Below are 24,790 nucleotides of genomic sequence, written 5' to 3'. Positions count from 1 at the left end.
TGGGTGCGCCGGCCATAGCCGGCTATGTCCGTTGAATTGGCATCCATTTGGCTCACTGCTTGCCCCCAGGAGCTCTAGGGTTAGAGGCAGCTATTCATTCCACCAAGCTCAGCAGAGTCAACTATGGAACCTGTGAGACACAGTGGGGGTTATTTACGAAAAGGCAAATCCACTTTGTACTGCAAGTGCACTTGGAAGTGCAGTCGCTCTAAATCTAAGGGGCAGATCTGAAATGAGTGGAAGCTCTGCTGATTTTATCATCCAATCATGTGCAAGCTAAAATGCTGTTTTTTATTTTCCTTGCATGTCCCCTTCGGATCTACAGTGACTTTACTTGCAAGTGCACTTTTAGTGCATGGATTTGCCTTTAGTAAATAACCTCCAGAGCCTCGCTGGCACGCTACCATCTCCCTGCATGGGCTTGTGATCAAATTACCTAATGTTCTCAGTCTGTTCAGAGTTCTAAACTGCCCGCCAAATGGCGCTTCTATATAAACACGGAAAATGCATGCGATTCTTTGAAGTGCAATTTGCTTTTATTTTTATTGTATTGACGTAAATGACACCGCAAAGTATTGGTACTCAATATCGATAAAATATCGGTACTTGTACTCGCTGTTAAAAAAAATGGTATCGGTGCAACCCTAGTTTTAAGATTATTTTAAGTAAAAAAAAAAAAAACAACTTCAGAAAAATATGAAGGCTGCCATTATTGACCTTCTTTTGAAAATTCTATTTTTAAAAATAGTCTAAAAGGTCTGTAAACCAAAAAAGAATCAATACAACACATGCAAATATCAATAAACATACAATTAAAAGCAACAAAACAAAGGCAAAAAAAAGAAACTTTTTTTCATTATTATTTGTTTTGCTGCTTTGTATGTGTATTGGTATTTGTATGTGTTGTATTGATTCTTTTTGGTTGACAGACTTTTTAGAGAACTTTCATGTTTATAGGGAATGAGAGTCACTCATTGGTTTCAGCTGATTTTTCAGTATTTAAGTGGACCTATGAGGGGTGTGCTCTTGCTATGATTAAGTGCAGATTGTGTGAAACGCGTTAAAAGCTGTTCCCTATCCATCTGGAGTTGTGATGTTGCTTTGACATGTTATATACTCAATAAAGTTTGCAAGATTGTTTTGTTTGGACAATTTGCCTCTGTGGACCAGACCAGCACCCGAGTATATAGACAGTGGGCAGATTCTAAATGCTACAGAGAGCCATGCTGCGTAATGGCATGCCACTGCTCTATGCATAATTCTCTTGGAAGTCCAGGGTGGTGGGCAGAGCCTTCACAACCTCAGCTCACAGGAAGTGGGTTGAATGATGATAGGTGTCATTCGACCCAAAAGAGGAGGGGCACCACCTTGCAGGATCGGTGAGTCTACCAGGGACAGCACTGAAAATCAGGTAAGGATAATAACTGTAGTTGCTTTGTTATTTTTTTAAGCTGCCAAGGAGTATTTTTTACATTTAGTGCTCAAACTGAAGATTACTTTAATACTTAAGATCTTATGTGCATACTTTTACTTGGTCAAAGTATCAAGCCAGAAGGTCAGGGAGACGGCCAGGGAGCGAAAAATTTTCAGGTGCAGTTACTGTATATCCTCAGTAGTTTTCTTATTTCATGTTTATACTAGTCACTCTATTACCACTATTCAAAACAACAGGGGTTCTTAATCCTCTTATCATCCACCTTATCAGGGAGGACCCAGTTCTACTTTGCACAAAACTGCCAAGAGTATGTTTTCCATATAGGTCATCGTTTTCCATGTCCTGCCTGTGGACTTATCATTCAGACTTATAAATGACCCCTAGAAATGTTACTGGGAGTGGTGATCTTGTGTTTTTGTATTTCCAGAATAGGACTGCAGCTCTAATAAACACATCACATACAATGCTTATGTAGAATTTCATGCTTTATTGTTCTCATTGTTCACCTTTTTTCCAGACATATCTATTTTTTATTTTATTTTTTTTATATTTCCCAAGTAGAGGAGATTTATATTTTCCCATGAGCCACTTTTGAACCCATGTTCCTTTATGGTTATTATGGTTATTATCCTTAGATAATGTTGGGGGTTTCCTGTTTTGTGGGATCTGTAGAACTAGTTTGCCGATGAAGCTTCAAGGAATATTAGAGATAATTTTCCTTTCACAAGAAGCTGCTGGCCTTGAAGAGAGATGACGTAAAGGCTCATTAGTCTAGATCCATTAACTCTTGTACAGTGAACTGCTGAAAATTTATGTCACCCTTTTAGTCAAATTGTAGTCTTCACAGTTGTTCAGGGTAGCTGGTAAAAGGTTTTATTTATTTATTTTTTACAACTTTGCTATACATATTGGTATTCATCAATGACATTAGCCAATATATCTACTATAGAACCTAAAGTGACCTGGCCTCCATTACTGCCATTTTCTTGGAAATTCACCTAGACACATTACCTTTCTTGGATCAAGTTGTATTTTACAGATTCCGCTCCCTGGGAAAACAGATAATGACAATTGATAATATTGCACTATGAACAAGAATTGCTAAATGCATTATCACTGCATTGGTTATTAACATGTAGATGTTTTGAAAACTATTTTCCAAGTTTCTGAACTTTAAGTGTCATTGTTACTTTGTGTATAAAATTAAGGAATTAAAATGGTCAGCATTGTAGTGAATAAAATTGATTCTGGTGTTAGTTTTTGTCATATTGATATGTGAGCTCAGGATTGAATATAACAGCTGTTACATTTTTTCAATTGTGTGCTCATATTGTATTACAATTAGGTTAATTTTTCCTGCCTCGCCCGCTTTGCCTAAAATGAAAAAAAAAAAAAAATTCAACAAAGAAATGTGGTTTCAACTTATAGCACCACCTAGCGACTCTATTAGCCTATTATGAAATGTAGTTGAATAAAGACTCAGCTGCCACCATTAGATGACTAATAATTATACTGCATTAAGTAAGAATATTACAGGTATACGAGCCAAGTAAAATCTGCGTATACAGAATAACATTGACTCAAAGTGGAGCTAAGAAGGATCTGACATCCATTTCCCATCCTTCTCTGACGTCTTTCACATCTTCAGATTGTTTTCTCCACTCTTCCGGTACTCTCCCGATGTTAAATAAGGCGAACTGTACTCTGTAATGACAGCTCCACTTACCATTGTGCAACTTATGTTAGGACTGTTATATGTTTTTTAGCAATTTTCCTTTTTTAGAATGATATTGAAGCCATCAAGAACGATAAATGCATTTTTGAACCCAAACAAGTTGCATCGCTTTTAAGCTGCTCCTTTTGCAGACAAAACATTAGATGATCACAACAGCAAGTACAGAATTATCAATGTTCCCACTGCAAATAAGAGAGAGCCTCCACATCTAATGTTTCTCATTATATGTGCATTAAAGACTGAAGAACATGGTTTAATAAGGCAGCTTTTCTCACTTCCCAGAGCCGGATCACATAGTTTGAATCAAGTCTCACGCACATGCTCATACCTCATGGTATGAACATAAAGGATTGAAGCCCTGTCACATTTCGCTGATTTTAGGTTTGCATCAGTAACCATGTCGTAGGTGGAAGGGAACAGAAAAGTGGGCTCAATAATAACATTGCTTGGTATGAAGGGGTGTTATTACTCAAGTGAGGATATGCATACAAAAATTGTAATTCCAATACAGTTTGCAGGCCCACTGGTACTCTATCCCTGCTATGGAACAATGCTTTTGGATTTTGTTTATCCCGCGCATAAGCCTGCTAATGCCTCTTCACTCTAAACCTGGGTCTGGGTAGTGTGGGCACTATGTGGTATATTAGGTTGTGCCGTCAACAACCAGCAGCACAGCCAAGCCTTTGGTGAGGAGAGACGATCAAGGAGATCAGATGGTTGAGGAGATCAACTGTAGGCCACACAGATTTGACTTGGCACTTGGGTATGTACTGTTGCCAATGGGATGCATTTCTATGGGCCATGTATTCCCACTGAGGGTGACCCCACACACACACACACCAAGCTATTGCCCAAGACACTGGCCCACAGGTTTCCAGTTTACAAATACGGCCATGCATATCTAGAGTTACGCTAGCTGACAGAGTACGTTGGAGTTATTCCTTAAAAAGAATACTGGCTACAAGTTGACCATGCTAGTCTTATGGCAAAAAATGGATTGGCTATACAGAGGGAGTTGGCAAAATGAGGGTGTCTGAACTGCTGTAGGTCATCTCTATGTTTCTAATAAATACACTATTCTCTTTGTTTACATTTTATGTGCTTTCTGGGAATTTTTCCAATTAGTTAAACTAGATGGAAATCAGAAACAGAACAAAGAACCAGGAGCTGATTGGGTGTGCTGTTTTTTTTTCCTTATTCATACACACCCTCTTCCAGATTTGTAAGGCGGGAGTGAGCTCACTGACCTCACATTAACAGCTGTGCAGCAGTTTTTTTTTTCCTGCCTGTGGAGTCCATATAGCACTCCCTGCCAAACAGAAAAAAAAAATTCCTTTGGCTCGCCAAAAAGTGTTCCATTCTTTCATTGCTGCATATCTGCATCCAAGAGAATCAGCTTCAAGCCCCATGGCTTTAGTGAGCTTGGATTTAAATGCATGGTTGTGATAAACAAAGAAGCATGTCCTTGCACAGCACTATTTTCACCAAACACACAACAGAGAGTTAAATGTTCTAATATGTTACAGGTGGCAATTTAATCCCTTTTCTGTTAATTATGAGGAATCATACAAAAAAATATGTTGGTCAACACAGTGGCCTATTGGTTAGCCATTCTACCTTGCAGCACTGGAGTCCCCTATCTATGTGGAATTTTTGTTCTCCCTGTGCTTGCATAGGTTTATTCCAGGTACTTGTGGGTTTTCTCCACGTACTCCACGTTTCCTTCCACATTCCAAAGACATGCTGGTTGGTTAATCAGCTCTTGTCTAAATTGGCACTAATATGTGTGAGCGCGTATGCATGGATGTGAGATAGGAATCTATCTTGTAAGTTCACTGAGGGCAAGGACTGATGTGAATGCACTGTATGTAAAGCGTTGCATAAATTGTCAGAGCTATATACATATAAATATATATAAATTATATATATATTATTATTATAATATATATATATATATATATATATATATATATATATATATATATATATATATATATATATATATATATATAAAAAATTATATATTATATATAAAATATATAATATGTTTGCCCACATTAAGATCTCATAGGTCAGAAATAAGTCAGTAGTAATAATCATTGTTTATTTGGGTGCTACATAATAAGATTATTACAATTATGTATGTTGTATATATATTTAAGTGTGTGATATCATATTCTGATTTGGATTCACATTTTTCTGTATCCACAGGGCTGGCTTCAGCAGTATGGCTATCTGCCTCCAGGTGACCTCAGAACACACACATTACGCTCCCCACAGTCTATGTCTGAAGCCATTTCTGCTATGCAAAGGTTCTATGGGTTGCCAGTGACAGGGAAGATGGACAGTGACACAGAAAGGTATGGTATCTTTCTCTAAATTAATTTTTTTTGGCCTGAACAAAAGTAACCGGAGCAGCATAACAAATTGTTAAAAAAGTATAAATAAATAAATATTAGAGTTAACCACAAACATGCAGATAGTGGGAATCCGATGCTATAATTTCATTTATCTAGTTTACATTATCAATCATGCAAAATGTGTCTCATACCAGCATTCCAAAAGCAAAATTTACACGTTTATCAATGTGTATATATGACCGGTACAACTTGTACTGGTTACTGGACCATCATAACATTTTCCCCAGGTTTATATTGTTAGCATTGTATTATGATTACTAGTGCTATATTTGAAGATGTAAGACTGTCCAGATCACTGGATTAGCTTTAGATGTTGATAATAAATTTAAAGCATAATAAAGCATAATATATATATATCATTTGTGTATGATGTATTTGTTATAGAGACACATGTTTGGCATGCCTCAAACATAAATTATTTCAGTCTTGTGCTTCTCACATGGTGGCAGTGTATATCAAACATCTAGAAGCATTCAATTGTGCATAATGACACATAAATATATATAGATATATTCGCTATGTTATATTTATTCTTACATACTAATACCTGGTTATCTTTAGGGCTATGAAAAGGCCACGCTGCGGTGTCCCAGATAAATTTGGTGCTGAAATCAAAGCCAATGTGAGGAGGAAAAGATATGCCATCCAAGGTCTAAAATGGCAGCACAAGGACATCACTTTCTGGTATAGCAAAAAAATATATTTAGAAGGACAATTTGTTTATATTACCTTTTAGCCTTACTTTTAGTATAACGCTTGTTTTCTTCCAGCATACAGAACTACACACCTAAAGTTGGCGAATATGAGACATATCAAGCCATCCGGAGAGCCTTTTCTGTTTGGCAAGCAGTAACTCCACTGCGTTTCAGTGAGGTTCGATACGTGGACATTCAAGATGGACATGCAAAGCATGCTGACATCATGATCTTCTTTGCTGAGGGGTTTCATGGGGACAGTACCCCTTTTGATGGAGAAGGGGGCTTTCTGGCACATGCATACTTTCCTGGGCCAGGTATTGGAGGAGACACTCACTTTGATTCTGCAGAGCCATGGACATCCAGAAATGATGATTTAGATGGTAAGGACAAAGTCACACTCAGATTGAGCAATGTTTATACAACATAAACAGATTAAAAAGGAATCAGTGATATCAGTAATGCAAATGTTAATACTTCTGTTTACTTAGGCAATGATCTGTTTCTTGTGGCTGTTCATGAACTTGGACACGCGCTGGGATTAGAACATTCCAATGATCCATCAGCAATCATGGCCCCATTTTATCAGTGGATGGACACCCAGAACTTTCAGCTACCAGATGATGACCGTAGAGGAGTTCAGCAGATATATGGAAGTGGTAAGAGGCTGGAGACAGCACAGTTAAATTAAATACTACAAGCCATGTAAAAAGGAGATATATTAGTTGAATAGCGTTTTAGGAATCCATATGCTGTATATAAACAATATGTGAATCTTTACAATTGCGCATAAATCAATAGAACATGTACATAATTTAAAGATTGTTTACTCCTATGTTTTGTCCGAAAGTTAATGTGGCCATAGTTGGTTAGTTGTTTTTGGTTCAGCCAGGGGGCTGAACTGAAAAACATGAACAGATTCTTACATCCACCCAAACCAGGTGGGTGGAAAAATGCCTAATCCCCCCCTCCCCCCCCCCCCCCCTCATTGGGACATTGCATTCAGACAGCAGGACCCAACCCTGTCAGAATATGCTGATCAACAAACATTTTCCAACTTGCTCATTGAGCAGAAGTCAATCTACTTATCGCCTTCTGTAAAACAGGGATGACCACAAACTAATCAAAATTTGGCAGGTCCCTGCTGGCCAAGTTCAAGTGTCTATGGCCAGCCTTAAAGAAAGTCACTTTCTATATAGGTAACTGGGGGATAACTAAGCTTACTAAGTTACTGACTTTGCATTTATTCTTAGGCCATGGAGACGAACCACCAACACGCGCACCACGTCCCACACGTGCACCTCAGCCTACTCCACGATACCGTCCAGATGTCCCTGATGACCCAAATGTTCCTCCATATGGACCAGATATCTGTCAAGGCAATTTTGACACCATTGCTGTGTTGAGAGGGGAGATGTTTGTGTTTAAGGTTTGTGGTTAGCAATCTTTCTTCATTTAAAGAATAGGTTAACATCTATCTCTTGATTTAAACAAAATATCTCTGCAGGATAAATGGTTCTGGCGTGTGCGCAATAATCGTGTAATGGATGGTTACCCACTGCCCATTGGACACTTCTGGCGTGGGCTCCCAAACTCAATAAATTCGGCATATGAACGAAAAGATGGAAAATTTGTCTTCTTCAAGGGTAATTAGTCAATAGTGTGGATTTTTCAGTGTTTAATTAAAAAAATTATTAACTATCAATTAATAATAAAAACAAGACACATATGTTGTTATAATCATTTTGAGATATTTGTATTTATCATTATTTTTTATGTCTTTTTTTTGTGTGTGTGTTCAGGGGATAAATACTGGGTATTTGATGAAGCAATCCTTGAGCCTGGATACCCCAGAACATTGAAAGAAATGGGTCGAGGATTACCAACTGATAGGATTGATGCTGCCCTGTACTGGATGCCAAATGGAAAGACCTATTTCTTCAGAGGAAACAAGTAAGTGATTTTGTGCATTGAAGGGAGGAGATATAGGGCATTTCTGTATCTAATGTCTAAATTAAAAAGACAACTGCCAAACAGGTAATTCCATACAAGAAAAACATGTAGAAGCTCTTTTACATGCCAATGCCAATAGATTTCTAAAGAAATGATCATGTTTTATGACCAGTTATGACGGATGGATAACATACTCAAGGTGACTGCACTTTTTAGAGCCTATACTGTAACTGTGCAGGCTTCTTTTGACTTTAACTGAATACTACTATGTTGTTGATGCCCACACTAAGCTCACTCTCACCTGTAAGCCTTTCAAACTTCCCACTGCTGTTTATCAGCTTACACAGCAGGCATTTCCACTGTAAGCCTACATACCAAATATTAGTTGACAATTCATTATAAAGACAGCGTTTATGATATTACACCAGCTGACTTTTTAAAATAATTTGTAGGTTAACTTATTATTGCATAATGAGTTATTATTTAAACGAGAAGTATGGCCAAAGCTTTTTTGGTCTTACTTCTCTTGTGGGCTATGAAAGGATATTGCCAGGTTTCATCCGGCTGCCTGATTGACAGCTGGTTGCGGCTCTCAGCATGCAGCTGAGAGCCAAGGCCAGCTGTGCCTGTCTTTTTCTTACCTGGCACTCCAGTGAGAACTGGAGGAGCAGAGTGGAGGGTGACAGTCACTGCTCTACGCTTCAAGAAGACCAAGAACTGAATGATCAGTGGTCATATGATCGCTCAGTTCTTGGTTTTAGAGCTGATGTGGGAGAGCTGCAGCAACACAATGAAGCTGCAGCATTGAGGTAGATATGTATGTTTTTCTTTTTTGTATAACCCTTTAAGTTAAAGTGGTTGTAAAGCCTCCCGCACAACTTTGTCCCATGTAAATCAGCATAAAAAAACCATAATGAACATTGCTTGTAGATATCTCCTTACTTGCTTAATATTGTTGTAATCCTTGGCGTTCTATAGAATGAAGTCACTGAGCATGCCCAGATCTCCCCTGATTTACGGCACACTCTATATGTGCTTATCTATCTGTTATCAGGACTTCCTATGGCACACCACTGAACTCTGCTAATCACTCAGAGCTTCCTCCTACGCACCATATGACCATGTAACCTCACATACAGTCTAAACTTGGCCATTACTGCAGTCTTATCAGCTGAAGCGGATAAGTTTGACAAAGGCAAACATTAGACATTGGCACAAGTACTATGAAATAAACAAGTAAGCTATGAAAAGGGAAGCAGGGTTGCCATAGAAACATTGTATTGAGAAGGAGGCTTGGTTAACAGTACAGGAAGTGCTCAATGTAAGGGCGGAAATATACTCCACTGTGGACTCAGAAAACAATACTTAAGATGGAGCTGCCTAACCCCTGGAAACAAGTTTTTTAAAGTTTCTTTAAACAGTAATTAATATGCGATTTGGGCTGGATTACAGTGGCTATGGTCTGATAATTACTTATTATAATGGACTAAATGAAAAGAAGCATCAGAGTGGGAGAGTTTACTTCCTCTTTAAAACCTGCGCTTTAACCATGCAGGGCAAAGCAACAAATTTGTTTTACTGCCCCTTCAGGCCATCAGCATATACCATTTCTTTGCTTCTCCACCCCTCTGTTCAGTTTCTGGGAATGAAACCCATCTCGGTGTAAGCTCCACATTGCTGCAATTACAGCTATACCAGGGCTGAGGACTCTACCTATTCACATTTGACAGTGCTGACTCAATCAACAACCACAAGTACTGGTATAGCTCTAATGGCAGTAACATAGAGTTAGTCAAACGCTACCCCATACTCAGAAGTTTCAGGTATTTTTCCCTAAAAAAAAAAGCAATGGATAAGTTAAAAAAGGGTGAGTATACAGTATGCTGCTTTGGTGGAAGGGAATTAAAGCTCTGCATAGACAAAGCACAGCTTTGTTTTTAGAAATATTTTGAGATATTATTCACATATTTTGTCTCCTGTTTCTTTCAGGTACTATCGGTTTAATGATGAGATGAGGGCTGTAGATTCTGATTACCCAAAGAATATCAAAGTATGGGAAGGGATCCCTGATTCTGTTCGAGGAGCATTTATGGGAAGTGATGGAGGTAAGGAAAACATTCTTAAAAGTTATGAGGAATTAATTTGTCATGTATTCGCACATATGTACAAAACCATTTGCATACACCATGTTAAAATGGTGGTTTATCCTGAGAGTTTTGAACATACTATGTTCTCTAATGTTTAAGAGCCCTGACCGACTTTGTAACATTGTTGAACTCACTACATCTGCCTATAGACTAGAGGGCAGGATCTGCAGAGCACTCCATAAACATGTAAGTTCAGGTTTGTTTGACTCAAGGGGGAGTGGGAAGGAGAGGCTGCAAGACACAAGTGGCATCAAAATTTGAAGGCAAGTTTTCGAACCCATCTGCCCATACACACAATATTGTAGCTCAATCCAACAATTTCTGGGTTACATTTAATGTCAGTTATTACTTTTAATATCTTTTAATTTCTATAACTAGTGCCAGGGTCAGTGCCAGTAATAGTTGAGACAGGGTATGAACATTTTTTCAGATGGATATTGTTTACTCCTTGATAAGCCACGTCCAAGGTATCTAAAACAAAAAGTAAAGCTGGGTAACACAGCACATGCCTCTTGTTGTTTCCAAAAGTTTTTTTTTTATTTCAATAATGTTTATTGAGAGGATTACAGATAACAGAGGTCATACAACATAAGAACAATTGTATACATTATCAGACATTGAGATCCCATAATGAGCGAGGCACATGGTTAGATACAATTGGTACAATAGGGTGTAGGTATATATGAACGGACATTTTAAACAGAGTGTACCATATTAACAGTCGGAAACTAGGTTAGGCGTATAGTCTGGTCTCCCTCTACACCCCAACTGGGTTTAAACAGTGTCGGGGAGGGATACCATACCTTCCACCTTCTTTTCCTTCCCAAAGGTACTAAATCTGGTTAAAACCTTCTTGTATCACATCTTCAGTGTTGATATTTCAATCAGCGTGCAGCTAGACCTCCTGTCCTATAACCGTCTTTGCTGATTGTACAGTGTGTTTATGGTGAAAAGGTTCAGTTTGGAGGTATCTACCGATATGTCTCCTTGACTCTAAAGATAACGTATCTTGTTTCTAAAAGTTTTTTGTCTATTAAGCCTAAACCAAGGGATACCATAAGATAGGTAAATCTTGAATCTTCTGTCTCCTGTACCACATAAGACTTGCTGATGTCTGAACCCCCTCGCTAGTGGGATCTGGTTTGCTCTCCTGCCGGGAGTGTGGTTTGATGAGGTGGAGGTCTCCTTATACTTGGTTGATCTCTCAGTCAAGGAGGCAATATTATCCTTCACAGATTCTGATAAAGTTGATCTAATAATCCATGAAACATGTTGTATTCGCCAGAACTACACCATTTGACCAGCATTACACTACAATTATTACCTAAAGCTTTGTTAGAGATGAATACAAGATGCTGAAGAGTGAGGGTAATCAGTGTACGTTGTGAAGGAATAGATGTATCTGTTGTCTGATAGTCTCTTTATTGTGGATGGTGAAAACTGTATTATCAACAGCCTTAAAGAGGCTTGTAAATGTGTGTTTTAAGGATTAATGAACTAGTTTTAATAGACTTATAAAAGGTTAAAATAATTTTATGTTGTTTCATATATCTTAACTGGCACCTCATGGAAAGAACCAGAAATGCTTGCTGTGTATGCCTCCCCCCATCTCTCAATAGCCATAAACATGTGATCGTTTATGTTAAGGGAAGTGCTGGCTGGCACGGATGGCTGGAAGTGCTGGCTGGCACAGATGCCCATGGTTTGGGTTTTCCTGTACATTCAACCACCCTCTAGTATCTTTGGTTAGTTTAGTTCTAACTTACAAGTCGTCATATGTGATGGCCAAATTCATTTTTAGCCCTTTTGTCCTTTACTTTCATCTTCTAATAACAAACTTCATCCCATTATGTCTACACTTATTTCTCCACTGTAAGAGTGGAGGATGCCATGGTTGTCACAAGGGCTGGACTTTTAATCTCACAGGAAGTGACAACTTTAGTGCATTTACTCTACTTTTTGAAAATGTTATATGCATGACAAGGGAAAACAAATATAGCCAGCAAACCTAAGGACTGGTAAGCTGCTATATACTGAAGTGGAATTCCAGCCTAAACCTAACTATTCTTAAAAAGACTCCCTCCACCCCTTCTAACATCTATGCTGACTAACTTGAGTAAGAAAGAAATGCACACATACCTATTTTCAGCCTGCTTTGGCTACCTTGTGTCATGTCAGTCAGCGATGACTGCAGGGGAGAGGAGGGACTGCCAACAATGGGTGGGCCATGGCAGTCTTCTGGTAACACCACCACTCCCAAGGCATTCCCATCTACTGTCAAGTGCTCTCTGCTCTCCCCTGCAGTCATTGCTGGCTGACACAGAGGATCACATGACCGGATCGGAACAGGTTGCAAATAGGTAAGTATATACATCTTTTTTTACACAAGTTAGCATAGGTGCTAGGAGGGGAATGGGAGCATTTTTAAAACTAGGTAGATTTTTACTTTAAATAGTTTTGGGGTTTAGATATGCTTTAAGACGAGGGTCTGGGTGGGTTTCATTAATCTTTTTATTTTACTGTAGCATGTCTTAATTCTTAAGTTCTCTTTCCTTTTATGTGTTGCAGCCTTTACCTATTTCTACAAGGGTAACAAGTACTGGAAGTTTAATAACCAGCAGTTGAAGACAGAATCTGGTTTTCCAAAGTCTGTTCTGCAAGACTGGATGGGTTGCAGGGCCGTCAAGCAACCTGAAGATAATGATGTTAATGATGACAGAGAAGTAGTAATCATTGAAGTCGATGAAGCCAGCGGAGGAATAAGCATGGCAGCTGTTGTAGTTCCAGTGCTCCTTTTGCTTTGTGTCCTGTTCCTTGGACTGGCCGTCTTTATCTTCAGGCAGTATGGCACTCCCAAAAGGCTTCTATACTGGCAGCGATCCCTGCTGGACAAAGTGTGAGACTTCACATATCTGGACCCTCCCCCCCATTGCTGTCTCTCTGGCCCTCCCATGCCTCCCTCACACAGATTTCATGGGGAGCAGTAATAGCCTCCTGGGGAGGGAGGAAGGGAGAGAGGCAGTTTGCACCATCTTTGCCGCTATTTATGTGGCACACATCATTGCATTTAACCCCTCCATTGCCAGACTGGAGCCATGTCTTCCATAATGGTTATTGCACGGGTACAAGTTGTAGTTTTTCATTAGTAATTGGTTGGGAAGTGCTCTCAGTATAGCCACCACTTGCAGGAGTCAGAGCAGAGATGGACACCCTTTTAAAGGGTCTGGAGACATTACCTTAAGTTGTGTGTTCATTCTTTTCAGAACACTACAGTCCCTTGCTAAGATGAATAGTTTTATGCTAAGAGCACCCAGCGTGAACCTTAGTCATGACTGGGGTACATGGAATTGCAAGTGGGGGAAGACCACCCTGTCTGGCCATGTGAGCTTTTGTCCAAAGGTTGTTTCCTCTGTGCCATGCTGCCAAAAGCACAGCTAGCTTTACTAAGTGTCAACAGAAGGACATTGTTAGTCAGTAAGAAGATATTGACTTCTACATATAACCTGGGTCGCAGCTGTGTAATGGGGTACAATGTTCCAGACTTTGGTGACAAAAGCATTTATAATAATTTGGTAAAATATAAGGGCCTAAGGTCCAATTTAAGTTGAAAAAAAATAGGAAAAAATATGTTTTCATAGTAACCAAACATGTGTGACAAGGACAATAATGGTTTGTCCTTTGGATTTTCAAGTACTGTTTGTGATATATGATCTAGAGGAAGCTGACATAGGTAAGTGTATTTTTGCAGAGCAGGAATCTGTACCTGGAGAAAAAAGAGGGACAAGTTTAAGGTCAGTGCCACCCAACTCCCAGAGTGCCTTGAAAAATGCCCTGTAAACCCATCCATTGTACTTCTACGATGCCTATATGCTCTATTCTTATGAGTATAGAAGGAAAAGTATTCAATCTCAGGGTCTTCTCCTGGTATCTGACTTAGATGATGTAGATAGATACTTATATATACTTGGTTTAGTCACTACTTTCAGGTCCTGGCAGAGGCAGCATTGTGTTGGCTTTCTGTGATGTAAGGGGTTGATCACTGCTCTGAAAGATTCTTGCAGTTCTCTTGTCAGAGAAAGGACTGGGCTCACAATGTTTCAGTCCAAAATAAATGTTAACAATTGCTCTGCAGGTCTCTGGCTGTGGTGGGGTTAATCATGGTTGCTTAGTGCCCCTGTAATTGACGAAAAGAAACATCAGTGCTCTGTGAATCTCATGTGCAGGGAAGGAGTTATTCACAGCTCTGCAGGTTTCTGTCGGGGTGAGGTTAAGAAGGGCAATCACATGGTACGGTCAGGGGGTGGGGGTCACATTTCCTGTCTTGTTTCCCATCTTCTTATTTTTTTTGTTTATATTTGATTATTATAATTATTATTATTTGATATTAAGGCAGCTCCTGCAGGTCAGGCCGCTTTGCATCTCCCACCTGTCCACTGCCAGAAGGATCATTCTTGTTCCACTGGTCCCTCTAGCAGTGAGTGGGTAACCTCTTCACCCCTCCCCTCCAAGCATGGGGCTTGGGGTCAGGGCTTGCACAAGATTATGGGGGCAAAGAGAAGCATGTGCCCTTTCTAACCTAACCCCCAAGTGCCTTATATCACCTGTAACCTCAAACCTAAAATGTGCAACATTCCCTTATTTTAATATGTGCGTGGAGGGGTGTGGGAGATCTACCAAATGGAATTAATTAAAGCTTCTCTCATGTGGACAAAGTTGTGTTTTTTATTTTATTATTTCCTGAAGTCTTTTTTAAAAAAAATCTACCAGAAATTATTTGTTATGGACCTATGTTTTTTTTAATATTAGAAATATAAAAAATATAAAAACAGAGCTTTATCTGTGTTCATTTATCTCACATACACTAAGTAGTACATTTTAACCAAGCGTGGAACTTCATAAGCTTCAACATTTAGTTGAGTGACCATCATACCTTTATACATTTTATATTTTCCTGAATTGTGCTTTTTGTGTTTCCTTCCCTTATAATTTTTGGTAATCTTCTAATCCAATTTTAACGCCACACATTTCCCACATTTTGCATCACAAAGCATATACGCATATGGCCTTTTACTGGCAAAGAAAGACTGTGTTTTTCCATGTTTTTTACTGTTACTGCTAAGTGATCAATGCAGTAAAGTGATTCACATTTTTTAAAATGTATAAAGGAACTATGGGATAAACATACATAATTAATGAATCAGAATTGTCATCTAGCGTGCATTTTTGTCTGGGCAGGTTTTTTCAGGAAAAAATGGGAAAAAATAGATTTGTGCATTGTACTATAATTTGAAATGTGTATTGTATTCTGCTGTGCTTTAAGGCTATATGCAAAAATGTTTGAACTTAATAACGATGCTGAAGGTAGAGGAGAGAAAACGAATAGATGAATATCTTACATTCTGTCTAAAAATGATGTCAGTCTCCTCTGAGACCTTAAGACTTGGGCTTAGTGTTGCGAAGAAAGCAATCTTTCCAGGAATTCTTTCCCTGTACTATATGGAAAATCCATTTAAGTTATAGCTCTGACTTTCTGTACTTCTGGTGTGCAATATCACACTGAGCTGAAAGGCACTGCAGTAGCTTACCGTGAAGCTGTTTGTCCAATTTTCGGCATGCGCCTTTGTGAAGAGCCTCTTTTGTGGAAGTGGTAGACTATTTCCAAAATGACACTTCACTTTCACTCCCCTAGCAATTATAAGCGCAGTGCGGAGGCTACAACAACAAACAAGCTATAAACCCACGCAATATACAGCGGTTACAAGGATTGAGACAGAATATTATTTTGGGTAAAACGAGTTAGGAATAGCTTCATGAGGAGGATGCAGCATGCTGATCGCCCATCTCAGATGGCTGGTAAATGTTTCTATACATTCATAACTCATGAAAACTGTATTACTAATCTGCAAGTGTCAATAGGCCCTTAGAAGGATTTATGAGGGATGTGGGGTTAAGTATGCATAATATGACTTAATTACCAAACACTGTTTGGCCCTTTATCATGGGTTAAAGCTTTAAAATGCCACTTTGTTAACACTCAATAGGAAAGTGTTTAATCGCTACAGAGGAGGACAGTGAGGAAGCACACATATATATAGCAGTACAGATGACAGAACCCACGCTTGTATATGCATAAAGCCTCCACAGGGTTTAAAACTTTGCAGTGGCACAATGGAAGAGAATTTACATATACCCAAAATGTGTTCACTGCATTTTATGACTGAAATCTGGGTGACTATTATTTATTTATGCTTAAAGCTTATGCAGCTTTCCAGAGAATAAAACAGCCCATAGATGAGTCAAATTGATTAAACAAGAAAAAAAAAAACATAATTCCCCAATTCACACAATCGTTGTGGATTGGGGAATCTTCCCCGTTGATCTATTGGATTCTGACGGCAGGGGATTTCCCTGCCGTCAGAATACACTGACCAGCATTGCAGGCATTTATGGCAATCCATGTATGGCTGGCTTAAGCTAGTTGGAGCAGCCAGGCTGTCGGCCCAGCACTCTACAAGATATTAGGAATCTACATAGGTGCTTGTCTATCCATTTGCATTTCTATACGCAAAGGTTTGAAGCTTCCCTAGGACAGAAAGTCAACTGGATACATACTGCAAATACAGCCACAAAGCTTGGTATAAGATTGGTAAACCTAACACCAGCCACAGGTAAATATCTGAATAGATTTTTTTATTTTTTTATTTCAAGAATAACAATAACGGTAACATGTTACAATTTTGAAGAAATGGGATGTATAGATAAAGAAAACAAAAGAAATAAAGTATGGATAAATACTCAAACGTCCATCTCTAAAACATTAGGACCAGCTACTACAGTGTGATTAAAAGAAAAAAAAATGAATTGTGATAACTGCAATAAAATCTACAGCGTGATTCTGAAGTGTTGGTGGTGCACATCATCATCGACCCTTTGAAAGTGGCTGCAAGTATAGCTTTGTCTCCATGTAAGACATCTTATTTTCCAGTGCTGTAAATTTGATCTCCTGCATTATTGAATGAAAAAAAAATTAAAACATTCTATTAAAGAGAAATGTATAAGTGATTTGGATGGATTTTTTTATTAACAAAATGGGACATGGAAGGACAGATGTTTCAGGATATTGCCTATCCCCTCTACCACCTGTAGAATTACCTCGGAGCACATTCTTTTGATGGCCATGTTTATTCTGATTTATCGGGTTATCAGTCAAGTAGATAGTGTAGAGGGTTATCACTAATTGCAACTTACAATCATATTCTCAAATGAACTTACAATCATATTCTCAAATGATGTTAACTTACAGTAGGTGCCACCAGTAATTATTTATATGACAAAAACCATGTCATGTAAGGGGAACCTAAGGACCTAGACTAAGAAATAGAGAAGAGGAAAGCACTATAGAAAGACAAGTGTGACAATATCTATAAATAATGGTCTCTTCTTTATAAAAATGTCTCCAAAAACACATTCAATAGTGAAAAAACGGATCCATGGAATTCTTGTGGTCAGGAAGGACACGTGCCTTTACACGCACATGAACTTTAATGGCATCCCAGTCTTAGTCCGTAGGGTTCAATAGTGAGTTGGCCCACCCTTTGCAGCTATAACAGCTTCAACTCTTCTGGGAAGGCTGTCAACAAGGTTTAGGAGTGTGTCTATGGGAATGTTTGACCATTGTTCCAGAAGTGCATTTGTGAGGTCAGGCACTGATGTGGACAAGAAGGCCTGGCTCGAAGTCTCCACACTAAATAATCCCAAAGGCATTCTATCGGGTTGAGGTGAGGACTCTGCGCAGACCAGTCAAGTTCCTCCACCCCAAACTCTCTCATCCATGTCTTTATGCAACTTGGTTTGTGCACTGGTCCAAATCATTTGGTGGAGGGGGGATTATGGGGTGGGGTTGTTTTTCAGAGGTTGGGTTTGGCCCCTTAGTTCCAGTGAAGGGAACGCTTAAGATGTCAGCATCCAGACATTTTGGACAATTTCATGCTCCCAACTTTGTGGTAGCAGTTTGGGGATGGCCCCTTCCTGTTTCAACGTGACTGTGCACCAGTGCACAAAGCAAGGTCCATAAAGACATGGATGAGTGAGAATTAGAGCGGAGACTGTGAGCCAGGCCTTCTCACTCACATCACTGCCTGACCTCACAAATGTGCTTCTGGAAGAATGGTCAAACATTTCCATAAACACACTCCTAAACCTTGTGGACAGCCTTCCCAGAAGAGTTGAATCTGTTATAGTTGCAAAGAGTGAGCCAACTCAATATTGAACCCTACAGACGAAGACTGGGATGCCATTAAAGTTCATGTGCGTGTAAAGGCAGGTGTCCCAATACTCTTGGTAATATAGTCTATTTGTCAGAATTGTAGTTCACATGCCAAAATGATTGCCAGGAAAGGTTTCTTACTGATTGGAGCTCCCAATATTGTTTGAGAGGACTGGACCGTGATACAAGTCCATGTTGGTTAAATAACTATGTATTATATTCACAATTGTGCATTGTATATACTGTACATTTGTGAAAATTTCACATAATTGCATTTTTAGGTTGATCCAAATTGCTCACAATGTTTTTTTTTTAGCCCTGCTTGTCGTTAATAGTCATTCATCTTTGACAACATAATGCAGATGGTATGTATCCTCCTTTGTCATCAAAACTTCATAAGCACAACGGAATGAACAGCTAAAGTGGGACACTTAGTACAATTTTCCCTAAGTTTGCTGAAAAATAAAAGGGTGTTAAAATGTTATTGTGTTAGACTGAATACAAATGACATAGACACGTTTTGGATAGGATTAGCATAATGAATATAGCCACTGATCCTTTTTGATTGGAAATCCAATCCAAACGTATTATTGCTAATTTTTCAAATGTATTTTGTACAGATAATTTATCAAAAACTTTAGGCTACACCCAGTGTGTCATACCATTTGAGCTGAACTACTGGAAAAAAAAAGCTAAAATACAGGTGAAATACAGATACGGGGGTTGTTTTAACTGTCATAGGATTTACATTTCTATCCATCCAGTTCCGAGTTCTATGCAGCTTTGCTAGACAATAAAGCCTTGGCTGGCAATGCAGGAGACCCATTTTTATCTATTGCAGTTAGGTAACACTTAAACTGCATGGATCAAATTTCAGGTGGTTCAGTTTGGATCCATGTATGGGCACTGTGGTTGAACTTCTGTTCAACCAGCCTGCTGGAACATTTCCGCAGTCTACAGCCTGCAGTGCTGATCAGTGTAGTCTAACCACACTGCAAAAAAATATTTGATGGAGGTTATAACCCTTACTTTATACAAAATTAAAAAAAAATACTTTTGCCTTTAGTTACACTTTAAGGCTATGTTCACACTGCTTTCTGGAGCGGCTCACAGCAGGAGTCCAATGCGTCCCTGTTCACCATTTCAGGTCCGATTTCGAACTGAATTTTTGGTTGAATTCGGACCTGAAACAGACCAGAAGACGCATAGGACTCCTGTGCAATTCACTCTGCAGTCAATCCCAGATATGTGTGAACCGGCTCCACTGAGAGCCGGTCACAATCTCCTGACATTTGAATTGGATGCGGCGAAAACTGCATCCAATTGGCAATAGTGTGAACTCAACCTAAAGTAGAAGTTCAGCCAAAATCTAAAACCTACTCACAGCCACATTCTAAACCTAATCTATCTAGCCCTGTAAAGAAGAAATCTATGTACTTACTTTTTCTTTAGCCACTCTGGTCCACTCCCACGTGAAGGGCCGACGCTAGCTACAGGCAAGGTAGGCACCAGCCTAGAGCGTACATTAGACGGGGACACCCTGCCTGGTCCGCCACAGTGGTGACACCAGCTGTGTGGTCCTGTGATGGACCAGTTCCAAGCTGGTTGTTCGTGCAACACCCAATCCCTTGAGAATATGGGGTACTACCTGTGATGGAGGGACGCGGAGAGCTAGTCAGTGCTTCATTCTTGATCTGTCGGAATGGGAGGAGTGATCATGCTGTCGTTTGAGACAGCTGGAGAACGCAGCACACAGCAAGGCTGCAACAGCTGCTGGAGGGAGGATTCTACTCTGACCTCTCTCCAGCAGCAACCTGACTTTGGCAGGAGAAAGCTGACAGAACAGGTACTGGCCAGGGGTGGCACCAGGTGGGTACTTGGGGGTGCTTTAGCTCCCCAAAAATGTCTCATAGCACCCCTATTAGCAGCCGCATGGGTGCTCTGGGAAGATAATCACTGTTTGGAGCCCGGGTCTCTTGCTTGTCCAAATGACCTCAGGCAGACCCAGCTCCTGATACCAGCATCGTTCCTATGCCCCGGCCCACCCCATGTATGCAAAACAGATCTCTCATCTGCTCAGGGTCGGGCTGGGAAAATGGCAAACAAGTCAGATGCAGAGTTAGACGATACCATTTCACTGCCCGAACCTGCATAGGGAGGGAAGGTTCTCAGGCTTATCCAATCAGCCTGCGCCCATGCTGAAACCCCTCCCCTTCCTCTGCTGCCATTTTTGATTATCAATACCAGAGCAGAGCAAGAAGATGTTAAAATGAGCCCTAAGCTCTCAAACTCTTTTTTCTGCACAATGCTTCCAGGAGGGGAAAATCACCTTGTGCAACAGCCTGGATAGTCACAGTTCCTTGTTTTAGTGCAGGCCGTGGAGGGAGCAGAGGCAAGCATTCTCTCTAAATGTTCTGTTTATCCACTCACCAGGAGGCTGATGTTAAAAAACCTCAGAAACAGAGTCAGAGGGAACACAGACACCAAGTATTCCTTTCTACTAGAATAAATCATGGATCCTGTATGATAAATGTAAACATGAGACTCCCTGATTGGGAGAAAAGAATGCAGGATCTGTGTGTTCTGTCCATCCATCCCTCTGCTTGCTTCATCTGCTTGCTTAGGGCTCCTTCACACTAGCTGTGCTCTCTGAAGAGCAATAAACACTTGGATTGCTTTTTAGAGAGCATTAGACAGGCGGTAAGAAGATGTTTTATCACCTCCTCACCGCCTGCTTTACCTAATTGAATCCTGCACTAGTGCACAACAACTGTGTGCATTGCATTGTACACAGTTGTGGGGCTGTTGCAGACCAGCCTCAGTCACTTGAATGGGTTGTGATCGGTGGGTGGTAGCTCCTGCCAAAATTCGGTGACTGACTCCACCACCATAAAAACATATATTGGTTATATTGTGAAACCACCTTTGGTTTTGTGCAAGCCCTTGATTTTAGGTCTGCTCTAAAATCAAGGTGAACAGATTTTGAACACAGTGTATCCCAAGTACATTAAAACATTATGGGATGTATTGAATATAGCCATTGTCCAGCAAATCTGTCCATTTGTTCTGTTCAAAAATGTATGTTCTTTATAGACTATTCTCTCTTCCGAACAAAGGATGTTTTTTTTTATATAGGCAGTAGTAAAATACTGCATTATGACCATTAACCGTCCTGGTGATATGATTATGTCAGATTTTTGAATCTCAAATGGGTACAATGTTTTGCATAGAAATTTACCATTTTATATTGTAGGTCTGTAATTCTTAGTAATAACACATTTAAATCTGTCCAAGCCAGAGTCTAGTAGACATCCCAGGTATGATAAAGTTTGAAACGCAAAATCATAAATTATAATATAGTACATAACTATAAATAGTTATAACAAATAATAATATAATAATAATAGATTTTATTCAATAATGTAATCAAATCAAACACACAGAAATTAGCTCAGTTGCAGAATTGTCACTGTCATTACTTTCAGTGTCTGATGACAAATTTCCCCACAATTCACTATCGCTCAATTCTGCAAGCGATTCTAATTCACTATCGCTGTTTTCCAGCTGGTCAAAATCCGCTTTTGACGTAAAGGGGCGCTTTTTGGATGCCATGGACATTTTCAAGTTTCCAGCCAGAATGAACAGTATATATATATAATATAAAAGTGCATGCAGGGCACTGGACAAAGCATTAGGGACAAAAGGGAGGTGAAATGATTACAGATTATAGTGTGTTACATATTTTTCACTTTTTGAATTTGCCGCTGGGCTCCTGCGATGCAATCCCGATTGTGGCTCAGGGTTACTGCTTTTGGTAGTGAAAATTGACCCCGAGCCACACTAGGGAATACCGCTAAGGAGGTTAATGGAACTCAGGATCATAGGAAATACATATATCTTGGTAAAGAGAGATGCAATGGGGGGGGCGGGGGATTTACTAAAATCAGTGCACACAGAATCTGGTGCAGCTGTGCATATTAACAAATCAGCCTCTAACTTCAGCTTGTTCAGTTAGGGTCCGTTCACACAGGGGCAACACAACTTTCAATTCAACTTTTGGAGGCAACTTGGACACGACCTGAACACGACTTGGGGTGACTTACAATAAGTCGCCCCAGGCCAGGCGACTTTTGCCGCGGCCAATCAGAGAATGAGCTCTCAAGAGGGAACTCCACGTCAAATTTATGAAAAAAAGTTGGCGTGGGTTCCCCCTCCGAGAGCATACCAGGCCCTTAGGTCTGGTATGGATTTTAAGGGGAACCCCATACGCCGAAAAAACGGCGTGGGGGTCCCCCCCAGATCCATACCAGACCCTTATCCGAGCACGCTACCCGGCCGGCCAGGAAAGGGGGTGGGGACGAGCGAGCGCTCCCCCTCCTGAGCCGTACCAGGCCCTCAACATGGGGGGTGCCTTGGGGAAGGGGGGGCACGGCCCCCCCACCCCAAAGCACCTTGTCCCCATGTTGATGAGGACAAGGGCCTCTTCCCGACAACCCTGGCCGTTGGTTGTCGGGGTCTGTGGGCGGGGGGCTTATCAGAATCTGGGAGCCCCCGGATCCCGGCCCCCCACCCTATGTGAATGAGTATGGGTTACAATGTACCCCTACCCATTCACCTGTGAATAAAAAGTAAAAAAAAAACACAACACAGGGTTAAAATAGTTTATTGCACAGCTCCGGGGGTCTTCTCGTCGCACTCCTCCGCTATCTTCTGCTAGCTCTTTTACTAGCGGAGGAGCCCAGCATTCTTCTTCGCCGCTGCCACCGCCCTCTTCTTCCGACTTCGGGGGTCTTGTCCCCCTCTTCGGTTCTTCTTGCCGGGCCACCGCGCCTTTTTCTAGCTCTTTTACAAGCGGTGGCCCGGTCTTCTGTCGCCGCTGTCGCCGTCTTCTGTTCTTCTGTTCTTCTCTTCAGATGTTGCCTCGTCGCTGCCTCCTTTTACAATGGCAGGGACGCGGCGCGCGGCGACTTATATAGGGACATCACTGGATGATGTCCCCGCCCATTATGATGTCACAGTTCCAGAGGACTGGGACTCGCTCGTCCCCACCCCTTTCCTGGCCGGCCGGGTAGCGTGCTAAGATAAGGGTCTGGTATGGATCTGGGGGGGACCCCACGCCGTTTTTTCGGCGTAGGGGGTACCCCTTAAAATCCATACCACACCTAAGGGTCTGGTATGCTCTCGGAGGGGGAACCCACGCCAAATTTTTTTCATAAATTTGGCGTGGAGTTCCCACTTGAGAGCTGATAATTCTGTAAGAGTCGCCTCCGTATAGACGGAGATCCGACTTGGAGGCGACCTCCATTGAAATCAATGGATACCGGTCGCCTACAAGTCAGATTGAAGTAGTACAGGAACCTTTTCTGAAGTCGGAGCGACTTCAGTAGTGTGCATTAAGACGGCTTTCATTCACTTACATTGATTTTTACATGTTGTCCGACCTGAGGCGACTAGGGGCGATCTGAAGTCGGATCTGAGTTGCCCCTGTGTGAATGGACCCTTAAAGTGTTACTAAACCCAAGGCCCTGCATTCACTAAATCTGGCCTCCCACAGTACACAGAACATGGAAATGCAATTATTTATTAAATATACCTTTTTTCATCAGCTGTATATAGCAGTCTTGACTTCTATCAGTGTCTGGTTAAAACTTGTAGGAGGAATTTTCATTCTATTCTGACTGTCCTATGAGGCTGCCAGACTCTTGACCTTCTGTTTGGACAGTGCTAATTGGTCTTTTGCTAATAAATGCACCCTCCCAGGGAAAGCCACCCCGAATAGAGAACACCGTGATTATGCAGGGAAAAAATTAGCTTGATTTACCCATCAACACTGTCAGTGTTGATGCAGGAATCCCTCCTGCTGGGTTATTGTCTTCTTCCAGCAAGAAGGGGGGGGGGAGCTGCCCCATTGGGATCAAACAGTGATCGCAGGAGGCTCTGGCAGGCTGGTTGTACCCAAATTGTTCAATTGATCAACTTGGTACCTTCAGCCTGTCCATTAACGGTTTGAATCTAGGCCAAGATTTGAACTGTGTATGGCCGACCTTAGCGAGTATTACACCAAAAGTGAAATTTCTGTTGCAAAAGATGCCTAAAACCAGACTTGTATCTTAATGCTAAGTTAAAGCAGGAAATTACA

At 40.6% G+C, this 24,790-nt stretch overlaps 1 protein-coding gene across 1 annotated transcript in view; it reads left to right on the top strand.

The window, feature by feature from the left end:
* The window catches only part of MMP14 (matrix metallopeptidase 14), a 47,094-nt gene extending 29,647 nt beyond the window's left edge, over nt 1–17,447 (top strand). The window contains exons 2-10 of the mRNA XM_077469035.1: nt 5,382–5,530; nt 6,152–6,274; nt 6,361–6,668; nt 6,777–6,944; nt 7,539–7,714; nt 7,793–7,931; nt 8,088–8,238; nt 10,228–10,343; nt 12,954–17,447. Of these exons, the coding sequence (XP_077325161.1) occupies nt 5,382–5,530; nt 6,152–6,274; nt 6,361–6,668; nt 6,777–6,944; nt 7,539–7,714; nt 7,793–7,931; nt 8,088–8,238; nt 10,228–10,343; nt 12,954–13,285 (1,662 nt within the window). The 3' untranslated portion in view covers nt 13,286–17,447. The remainder of the gene's footprint in view (nt 1–5,381; nt 5,531–6,151; nt 6,275–6,360; nt 6,669–6,776; nt 6,945–7,538; nt 7,715–7,792; nt 7,932–8,087; nt 8,239–10,227; nt 10,344–12,953) is intronic.
* The last annotated feature ends 7,343 nt before the right edge of the window (nt 17,448–24,790 follow it).

Source organism: Lithobates pipiens, unplaced genomic scaffold (assembly GCF_037356315.1).
Source record: "Lithobates pipiens isolate NorthernLeopardFrog02 unplaced genomic scaffold, aLitPip1_a1.2 Scaffold_11, whole genome shotgun sequence".
Taxonomy (NCBI): domain Eukaryota; kingdom Metazoa; phylum Chordata; class Amphibia; order Anura; family Ranidae; genus Lithobates; species Lithobates pipiens.
This window is presented reverse-complemented; position numbering and strand designations above follow the sequence as displayed.